This window comes from Azolla caroliniana, unplaced genomic scaffold (genome assembly GCF_043228905.1).
Source record: "Azolla caroliniana isolate FFs.n. ecotype wild unplaced genomic scaffold, voAzoCaro1.0.p SCAF_22, whole genome shotgun sequence".
Taxonomy (NCBI): Eukaryota; Viridiplantae; Streptophyta; class Polypodiopsida; order Salviniales; family Salviniaceae; genus Azolla; species Azolla caroliniana.
In genome coordinates, this window is record NW_028230457.1 from 11,219,958 (window position 1) to 11,230,871 (window position 10,914).

At 37.8% G+C, this 10,914-nt stretch overlaps 1 protein-coding gene across 2 annotated transcripts; it reads right to left on the reverse strand.

Moving 5' to 3' along the window:
• Window positions 1-887: 887 nt before the first annotated feature.
• Window positions 888-8,972, reverse strand: LOC147849990 (O-fucosyltransferase 29-like). 2 transcript variants are annotated; one of them, XM_087337106.1, is made up of 10 exons: window positions 8,623-8,972; window positions 8,464-8,514; window positions 8,224-8,317; window positions 7,748-7,824; window positions 3,640-3,728; window positions 3,098-3,284; window positions 2,818-2,999; window positions 2,504-2,606; window positions 2,034-2,365; window positions 888-1,503 (listed from the first exon to the last, which is right to left on the reverse strand). In XM_087337106.1, the coding sequence occupies exons 1-10, from the start codon at window positions 8,896-8,898 to the stop codon at window positions 1,086-1,088; spliced, it is 1,809 nt and encodes a 602-aa protein (XP_087193232.1). In that variant the 5' UTR covers window positions 8,899-8,972; the 3' UTR covers window positions 888-1,085. The 2 variants fall into 2 exon arrangements, with proteins under 2 accessions (XP_087193232.1, XP_087193233.1); XM_087337107.1 differs by having other exon boundaries at window positions 1,315-1,503; window positions 2,128-2,365.
• Between the last annotated feature and the right edge of the window lie 1,942 nt (window positions 8,973-10,914).

Below are 10,914 nucleotides of genomic sequence, written 5' to 3' on the forward strand. Positions count from 1 at the left end.
CACAACCAACACTTTTCCAATCTTCTCATATTTAAGAAAGGGATGAGAAATGGAGGCTAAATTTGGCTTCCTTATAGATTTACGTGATCACGTACTCACAGGGAAGATTCTAGTTTTGTTTTAAAAAAATTAAAACAAATTCACAATATACTAAAGCAAACAATAATGAAAGGTTATTATTGCTATGCATTAAGGGAGACCATCCACCAAAAGCTATCAAAAAAACACATCCTAATGTACAGCCCAGTGGAAATGATATCTTAACCCACTATTGGTAGCTGAAACTGTAGATATCTTCACACACTGAAATACACAAAATTGTACCACAAGAGGTGTTCTAGTTAAATTTGGAAACTTACAGGTGTTTTTGTCAAACTTTGAAGACATGGGAGTATTCCATTGAAATTTGGAAACCTGTGCTATCAAGGTGATTTGGGTGACCCAAACGTTCAGGCTATTTGGGTTTTTTTTTTCTTCCAGGTAAAAACCTGCACAGTAATATAGTATTGACCATGAATAAAATTTCCACTATATTAGAATTCACTGGAGGTTTCTCAAAAGATCAAGACTAGGGGCACTTTGTCAAGGCATTACTATTTTGCAATTTCCATCCAGAATATGATGATGACTTGGTAAAATAGTTACAGGTAGTTTACTCATCAAGATCACAAGATGTTACAATTTTGCCAAGTGACACCAAAAAGTCAATAGTTAGTACTCATCAAGATCTCAGGATGTCATAATTTTTGCCAAACGAATCCACTATGTTGGACAAGAAACTGAAACAGCTGTGTGGGATCTTTATGTAGAGAGAAGATATAATTATAATAAACATAATAGAGAGAGGAGAGAAAAAGGACAATGGAAATGTACCCTAGTGCCAAAGGAAAAGGAAAAAAGAATTGGGTTATAACTTATCTGTGTCACACCTAGACTCGCCACTTAGTGGGGCTATGTTAACCTTGGGTTTTTGGTTAAATGATGATAGTTATAAGCCTCTGTACATTTGTACAAATTCGATGTTAACCTCTTGGTAACTATCTATATATACCGATCAATATTGGGAAATAACCTCCAATTGGTTCTTAATCTGAAAACCATGAGACCTCATCCAAATCTTTGTTTTCAGATTGGACACCTGCATTAGTCTCTCTTAGAAGGTCAGCTTGTTGCAGCAAGTCTAGTGTATCGTCTTTCGGAAACTCGACTAGATCTGATTTGCTTAAGATTTCCGTCTCGCTTTGACCTCTTGATGCCTGTCGATATAATAGGTCCCCCATAGAGTTTGTGAGATTCTTCTCATTGCTCTTACAAATGCAAGAGCTCGGAAACTCAAAAAAATCACCACCAGGTCTCTTCTCATCGGGCTCACCAATATAACCCCTCTGGATACGCCTCAACTTTTTCGTGAAAGCTCTCCATGTGATATTCCTCCTAGTAGAAAATAAACTCCCTAATTTCTTCACATTTGGCTGTATTGTCCGCTTATGTGCTCTGTAACGCCTGAAAAGAGAAGAGATGCCATGGCATCAGTCGCAAGAATGATTTACTAGAATTTATGATTTTACTTTAGCAAAATTAATAAAGGACAAATTTATCAATATCATAATATTATTTTCGTGAAAATTTCCAAAAAGCCATCCAATTTTTCTGAAACATTACCACACCACCGTTACATGATACAAACAAACATTTTATGGAGCCAAAATGGAAAGTACTAATCACTTCCAATCAAGGGCAAATAAGCTCTAATAAATCATTGATGACCCCTAAATAAATGTTGATCACCCCAATTATGCACTGAAGCCCATAGCTAATCAACTCCAGTTGAGTACTAACCATCCTAGTAATTCAGCATTAACCACTCATCTCAATTAGCATCAATCACCTACTTAAGCGCTAATCATATCTACGGTTTAGATGATAACTTTCCCTAATTTGGATGGCTTTTGGGCAATTTCCTCAAGTAACGATGGGTATATTTGGTAGCTTTTCCATGAATAAATGTGTATCACAATGAGATGAAGCAAAACCTGCTGCCTGCGAGTATCTTAACCATATTCCCATTATAGTTAGTAATGAATACATCACTTTCTTCACAAACTATGTAGTCGATTGCGGCCATACGGTTTGTGTACGGCATGAACGGCCCCAGCTCTTCATAGCTTGTCAACGAGTCTTTGGTGTGAAAATTTGGAAAGAGTGCTCGCAAAGGTGCTAAATTGTCTTCACCACCATAAACCTCTCCAGATGCAACATAGATATGAGAGTTGTTCTCAAACCCAAGGGCTCTTAACATTAAGCCAACCTCCTCCGGTGTTAAGGGGCACTTCCCACTGCGAGGAACCTCTCCTTGCTTCATCGGCTGCAACACAAGTACACAACATCAAAAGAAAGACCCTTTTATGGATGAATAAGATGTAGTATGGAATTTATTGTTTAAAACTTTGGCAATATTAACCAATAAGGAAAAAGAAGACAAAAACGAAATATTGAAACACACCGATAGAGTTATCCATCGCTTTCGAATTTCACCTAGTTCTCTCCTTTCCTTCTCGCCACCGCCATAGTAGCAACCGGTAAAAGCTAGCATATCAGGTTCAAATCTGCACGACAGCTCCATGGAATCAGAAATGGTATCTCAAAGGTAGAAATCACAGTACACATTTTACAGGTCAATGTTAGGCAATTCTTTCAATTACTGCAAGATGTCAGACTGAAAATATTAATCATGAAACAATGACCAAACTATCTACATAGTATATGTATCACAAGATGATCAAACTCTCTACACTGTGTATGAAAAGATTGCTGGACCTTAAATGTAGGGCAATGTATCGTCCACCCTTGGTTCTCAAACGCTTCACTATAGTTTTGCCCATATCTGCAATTGCTGTAGTGAAACGCAGTGATTGATAGTTGACCCGACAACGCAGCTTCTGTAAACCTTCCTCAAGTTCGCTTGCGAGTCTATAATCAAATTTTGTTAAACGAATTGCCTGAAATAAAACCAAAACAGCATGATGTTAAATAACTTGGCAGGGCTTAAGTTGGCAGAAAAATGCTAATGCTCTCACATAATCCAATGGCCACATACCTTCTTCCTTCTTAGAAGAGGCAAGATAGATCTGATATAATGCTCAGGTTCGGACCTCCTTGGTGCACGAGTTGAATAAAGCATTTCTCTAGTGATTCTTAATCTCGACGGTACCTCTTTCAATATTTGTACATCTGGTGCCAAAGTAGCAATAAACCATTCGATATCGAATATGTCACTGAAGTTGCTGTAAAATAAAACGAAAACCACCTATAAGAACAAGTACGAACCTTAACTTTGAAGGATTGAATGAGTTTCTTTTAATTATGTATTCCATCAACAATCACTCCATTCTCAAAAGGCCAGATGTTTTACCCCCAAGAATTCACAGCTAAAACGGAAACCTAATGAAAATGCAGAGAAGAAACATGATGGTACCAAAAGTGCAAAAATAATGCCATATTAAGAGACATGTTGCCAAAGCAAAGATATAAGAGATGGAAAATAAATCAGACACAGGAAAGTCACCAATTATACATCCAAACATATGATTTAGACGATAATATCTTTAATAATAAATAAATAACAAACAATGGTTCAACCTGTTGTCCTTCCAAAAAGAATCATGGTCTAACACTGGTACTATAAGTGTTGCATTTAGAATTCGTGCAACCACTACAGCATCAGTAATCTGTCAAAAACCAAAATTATTTGTAGTTAGCATTACAGTTCCAAGCCCAGAAATTTGAAACATTATTTAATACTATCTTCAAGTATTGAATCCAGATGCAGCACATGTTGAAAAACTATGACGATGTATTGATGTTGCAAACAGACTCTTCACTATTCAACCATGCAATGAAAGTAATTGCAGTATTATTATATTTTCATGCGACAAAGCTGACTTTTTAATCCAGTGTAAATTGTTGCTAAAAAATAAAATCCCTAGACAAACAAAAAACATTCTGAATGACCCAAACATACGTACACAAGTTTCACTAGATAATTATGATTTTACTCCTGTCATCAACTCCCAGAGCAAACTCAAAAATGGAACACAAACTAAAATTACATACAGCACTGAGGCAACATCTTAAGCAGATAATGATGAGAATACATATATCCATAGGGAGCCAATAAGACCCATAGGAATCAATCAATCATTACAAAGCACTCTCTGCAGCCATTTAGGCTTGGCTTTAAAAATGAATGCTGAAATGAAAAACTATGCTTGTTTCCAAATTTCACTTGTCTCTAACTTTCATGAGTTTTGTGTTGTAGTGAGCAGACTAGCAAAGAAGTTGCCTGGTGTCATCGGTGATCGTTCCATCCTTGTTAGGACTTCCAGAGAGCTTGTATAACCTTGTCGGAATTCCTGGAAATCATCCTTTATGTCCACATATGCCTTCCAAAGTGACATTTTCTTCTGTTTCTGGTACATTGAGAAAACATGGGTCACATATTCTTTTTTCCGCTCATCATTCAGCCAATCCCAGGTTTCTATTTCCAATGTGTGAGCACAGTGTGATAGCATATGTTACTCACTCTCTTGGGCCATGAGCGTCCAGATGTGAGCTTGGGTCTTGGACAGTTAATTTCAGTAATTTCCCCAATATTGATTAATAGAGCAGCTGCAATAGTACTCAAACTTAGATTGATGTTGGGCTGTGTGGGGGACTTCCAATGTAGCTTTGTAAAACATAACTCATGTTCTGCTATCCCTTTCTTTTCCTCTATATGCATATTCAAATATTCAACATGGCAACTTGCAAACCATTTCCTGGTGTCTTGGACCCAGCTGGAAAGAAGCTTGCTTGTGTAGTTTTAGTTGTACGCATTCAATTTCCATGAGGCCTTAGGGAGGCAATTTCAAGGCATTGTCCTTACTTTTGATATGTACTTGTAACATTTTAAAGATCTTAGAACTCTATTGGTCTTCTTCCAACTTCTAGGAGCATTAATGAGTACAGAATTCTTTTGTATTTCTTCTACTTTATTCGATGAGCTGGCTGAAATACTGCCTCCCTAAATCTTAGTTCCATAAGGCAGAGTTTGCATCATGCATGCATCAAATTCTATTTCTGTAAACTCCCATCTTTAGGTTGTTCTCAAGTGGCACATGTTCTCAAATTCATAGTACTGGGATGTGCCAGCTTCTGTTCTTCTAGTTATGAAACTTATCCTAACTGTATTGTCTAGGTATGTCAATTCCAAGGTATTTGAAATTGTGAACCACTTCATTTTCCTCCTCTTCATATCATAGTAACTGGATGCTGACTTTCACATTTGATATGTTTAACACCATTAATTTGGTCTCAGTCACGTTGACAGCTAGGCCATTATGTTCACAGAAAGTATGGAGTATATCTAAAATCTTTTGCTCTCGATGCCAATAATATGCCAAAATTGCAACATCATCTCCCTTTTATTCACAAACGATATTGTAGGGAAAGAAAGAAAGATAGACATATTGACACCTATTTAAGAGGCCAAAATGGCTAAAGAATCTCATTATCGATGTAAGATTCTCAAGTCACATAGATTGGAATGTTTGTCTTAGAAAGCTCTACCATAGGTCAATCCAAAATGCAGAGATCTCCAATGCAAGGGAAGCATATGCGAAGGCGGGCAATATCCTTTATCTGTTGATGACAAAGACGGGAAATATCCTTTATCTGTCGATGTTAAATTTCTATTGTCTGATCTATTATAACCCCTTTACAATGCCCTAGTCAGGAGCCTACTTGTGTGGCCCCTAATTGATTTATGGTATGAGTAGCAGTGATTGGGCTAAAGACAGTTGTGACTGTTCTTTGTTGATGAGCTTGTGTGGTTCTATTGTTGTCCTTCAACAACGTCTCCCTGTATCTCTTGAGTTCTAACAAGAACAGTCCCAAGCAGCGTTGGTCCTCATATTCCATTACCTTGAGTAGTGAGCCAAATCCTTGGTTAAAGATGCAATGGTATTGCCCTCTTATTTATTTCATAAAAACAGTACAATGACCAATATAGTGTTCTTCAAATTCTACTCCCTAATGACGCAAATGGCATAAATTCTTTATTCTAGAGGTATGAGTGTAAATGTCCAACCTCGATCTCTAACTGATGTGAAGGGGTCTGCAGCTTGCATAGGATAGACGTGTCCATATAAAAGGGGCTGATGATGAATCCATCCTCCACTGTGTGTAAAAAGTGTGTTAACTAAGTGCCTTATAATGGGCCATCTTCCTACAAGAAATCATGTGGGGCTTATCCATGTTCTTCCATTATGCAAGTTGATAATATCAGTTTGGATCATTCTATTCTTTTCCAAATTGGTTATGTTTAGATGGGGACAACTTGGAACGGGGTAGTGCATTAATGCTTATGCCATGTGACTCGATCCATTCTTGCATTTTAGCATTTCAACAATGAATGTCACCATGTTCAGTAAGTTATTTTGAACATTAGTGCCAACCTTGAGCAGCTATGTTAAGAGAGCTCCCAATGCCATTGGATAATGGTCACTGATCAGAATAATGCCTCCACAATTATTGGGGCTGCTCCTGTCTTTGCCCGGATTATAGCATGGGGCACTAATCTTTTGCTCATTATCATGTGGGTAATCATTGAGACTAAAAGTCTCTCTAAATCTTTCTAGTTATTTGTCTTGGTAACACTTAGTCCCCAAGTTTCTATTCCATAAAGAAGAGTTAGTGAGAGAAGTGTATCAAATAGCCAAGGTTTAGTTTGTGGCATTTGGAACTGCATACCTTCACATTGTCTCTTGAAAGCACCTAGGGCTGCATATCCACGAGAAAATCGAGCACAAATATCCTGCCATAAGGAGAATTGAGGCCATGTGAATGTTACTCCTAGGTATGGGTAGGATCATTATCATATAGTAATATTTGTATGGCTACACCTGCTATGCATACTCTCTATGTAATACAAATCCTTTACCGTAGGTGGGTAATAGTGGGCATCCTTGTTTTACTCCCTCAAATTGTGTTCGCCACATTGGGAGATCACACTTTTCCTTTCATGAATTCATAGTGCATAGATTTTGTATTCCATATCTACGGGAACACCCTCGGTTTCTAGCTGCTGCATGAGCTGAGCTCATGGTATCGTTTCAAAGGGTTTTCAAAAATCCACAAAGAAGCAATAAACTCTCTTTTGTGGGTTCTGCTCTCCTCAATAAGGGCTCATAGGATCAATATGTGATCCAAAGTTGTGAATCCCTTACAAAAGCCCGTCTGTCCAGCTAAACGGCAGCCGTACACTGCCTATACACTCAACTCTGACTCTTGGACTGAACAAAATAATTTAGCCTAGTAATGGCCAACCATGATTGTCCTATAATTGCTCGGCATCATGGAGTTTCCACACTTGAATATTGGCACAATGGTATGTTCTGTTCATCTAGTAGGGATCTTCACTAATAGCTCTATTAAAGATGTGTGTTAGCAATGGGAGCAAGGTGTCACAAGCATAGATAAAGTGATCATCTACCAATCCATCGTTATCTTGGGTCTTCCCAAATTGTAACCAATCAATGGTGTTTCTTACATTTTGTGGAGTAAAAAATGTGAATTCAGATGAGCAACAGTTATAAAGAGGAGGCCAGATCTCTTCCCCCTTGATTATTACATCGAACTTGTAAATTAGAATCCGATGATCCTAACACATTGCCACCAATATTGATAGATAAAAGATAGAATGACATACCCCAATCCGTTGTTGATTTAGTCCTCCACTTGTTTCCACATAAATATAGCCATTTGACTCAATCGCTGATACTCGATCTGTGCATTCGGTTCAAATGGTTAGACACAAATATCAACTTTCATCAGAGAAAAAGAAATATATGTGTCTATGAAAGGACCTTCATGAACAGTATGTGTTCATGTACAATGTATGGCCTTCTATGTGTATATGAATATGAAAATGTGTATCAAAATCTCACTTGGATGCGTAAATGTTGTAAATGTATATGACATAAGTCCATGACAGTTTCTGAATGTGTTCATATACATTGTCAATGTACATTGTATGTTATATGTGTAAATGTATATGACATTAGTCCATGACTGTATCTCAATGTGTTCATATACATTGCCAATGTACATTGTAATATGTGTATGTATATGTATATCAGAAGTTCACTTTGGAATATCCATTCTTATACAGATATGTAAGCTCACTTGGAAAAGACTTGTTAGGTCTGCTACAACCATGATACAATTTTGCCAAAGGTGATGACCAGATGGTCTCAGGTAAGATCTCGGCTGCCATTTCCTATAACATCATAAAATTAAATGCTTTGAGAGACTGAGAACCACCATAGCCCACTACAGCAAACAACTCAACTAAACTAAATGATAGAAAACATTAACAGATTAGCTAATTAGCTAATTTCCACCACAAACCACCAAGGAGCTTACGGAGAAATCAGGCACGGTTATGTTCGAGGTGTTAGCTGACCCAATCTCCTCCTAGCAAGAGCAAAAGCAGGAAACACAGAGATCTCTTTAGCGTCCAAAAAGAAGAAGCCAAGAAACGGATCTCAATTTTCCTCTTGTGTATGAAGGAGGAGAACTCACCAATGGGAAATGCTGATGATGATCATGGAAGGCATACCAATGTTGGTAGGGATGGCGATCGTGAAGGCGATGAGTGAGCAGGAGATCAAGGTCATCCAGCATAGGAACAATGGTGAGGGAGAGGAGGAGGGTGAAGATGATGAGCAGCATCAGACCACATGAGAGGCGAGCCTTGGATGTGAACCTTAGCTGAGGAGCTTTTGAGGAGGAAGAAGAAGAAGAAGAATAGTGATGGTGTTGATGATGATGATGATGATGATGATGATAGGTACCCATGGCTTTCTTCAGTTGTGTCCGATTGATCTGCACATCTCAGCAGGAGGCTTGAGAGATTAGTAGCCATGCTCCATCTACGTACTAATAATCTCTGCTCTCTGTTCCTCCTCTTCTCAGCTCTCTCTAGGACTGAAATTTGGGGAAGATCTCTTCTCTTCTCTTCTCTTTCTCTTCTCTTCTCTTCTGCTACACGTGGGCACGTTGCAAAATACGTCTCAGATCTCTCTCCTCTGTGTTTTCTCTCTCTCTCTCTCTCTCTCTCTCTCTCTCTCTCTCTGTGTATGGTTGGTTCTCTCTGTTCCAGAGTCAACAGACTCTGCTCCTCAAAGCTTCTCATATTTTCGAATTCTTTACATTGGAGAGAGAGAGAGAGAGAGTGTGTGTGTGTGTGTGTGTGTGTGTGTGTGTGTGTGTAATGTAAAGTAATGTATGTATGTATGTATGTATGTATGTATGTATGTATGTATGTATGTATGTATGTATGTATGTATGTGTGTGTGTGTGTGTGTGTATGTATTTTATGTGTATGAGATGTGTGTGATGTATGTATGTATGTAAAGCAATGTGTGTATGTGATGTGTGTGATGTGTGTGATGTATGTATGTATGTAAAGCAATGTGTGTATGTGATGTGTGTGATGTGTGTGATGTATGTATGTGTGTGTGTGTGATGTATGTATGTATGTATGTATGTATTTTGTGTGTATGAGATATGTGTGATGTATGTATGTATGTATGTATGTATGTATGTATGTATGTATGTATGTATGTATGTATGTGTGTGTGTGTGTGTGTATGTATGTATGTATGTAAGCATGTATGGATGTAATGTATGTATGGATGATGCATGCATGCATGTTTGTATGTAAACAAGTATGTTTGCATGAATGTATACACACACATGTTTTTCTTTTAAGAAGATATCTTGTCATTAGTGTAACCATTTTTACAAGATTGAAATTCTATCAGATTGGGGGAGGGAAACAACCATTTCAGAGGTCGGAAATGCCAATAAGGAGTACCACAGTTGGTTGTCATGAATGGAGTAGCTTTCCATATAGTGATAAACTCATGCCGTTGAGCAATTTTACCATCAGAATCTCCAACAATACCATCCCATTGTCCCTTCAAAGTATGAACTATGTCTAACCAAATATTTGAAACCAATTCAGCCAATGGTGTTTTAAGCTAGTGGAAAATAAGAGAGCACTTAACCTTCCAAATGTGATATATAGTGTTACTACTCGATATCTCCCATACTGGTTGGACTTCCTTTCGTGTTCCTATAAACTGTAATGACAACAATGGTACTGTATGAACACTTCCAGATTTAGTGTAAAATCCGTGGTCCATAGATTCAGTGTCATAATGAAATGCATCACGAACAAGAGATGTCCAAACCACCATGCCCCAAGTGAAAACCAATGGGGGGAAATAGTTAGCAAAAATTCTAAGGAAACATTGTCATATCAATTGAGACTCGGTACATTCCCATAAGCAATGTTTTAGAGTTTCCATTTGTAAATGGCATCGTGCACAAGTAGAATCTACTCCCATCCCATGCACAAACATGTTTGTATACATTCATGTGTGTGTTCAGTGTTCACAATGGCCAAAAAACATGACACACTTGCCTCGGCATAATAACAACCCCTTACAAGTAAACAAGTAAAACCATATTGTGCTACATCTGGAAGGCTCATTGCACTTCCATTTTCCATCAAGTTAAAGTCTCACTAGTTGAAGTGGTGGGTTACATTTGGCTAAACATGATCTATACTTTAAAAGGACAACGTGATTGTCTGATTGGGGATTCATATGATAAAGTTTTTTTTTTTTGAAAAGATATCCTGTCATTAGTATAAACAATTTACAAGATTTTAACCTCTATGTGATTGGCGGGGGAAACAACCATTTCGGCAGTTGAAAATGCCAATAAGGAGTGCCATAATTGCATGTCATGAATGGAATAGTTGTCCAAATAATAAGAAACTTGCTCCGTTAAGCAATTTTAGCC

Coding starts and splice junctions, on each gene's coding strand:
- LOC147849990 (XM_087337106.1), bottom strand. CDS start 8,898: ATGGGTACCTATCATCATCATCATCATCATCATCATCAACACCATCAC. Junction 3,000..3,097: donor CTCTTCTAAGAAGGAAGAAG/GTATGTGGCCAT, acceptor GTTTTATTTCAG/GCAATTCGTTTAACAAAATT. Junction 1,504..2,033: donor AAGATACTCGCAGGCAGCAG/GTTTTGCTTCAT, acceptor TTCTCTTTTCAG/GCGTTACAGAGCACATAAGC.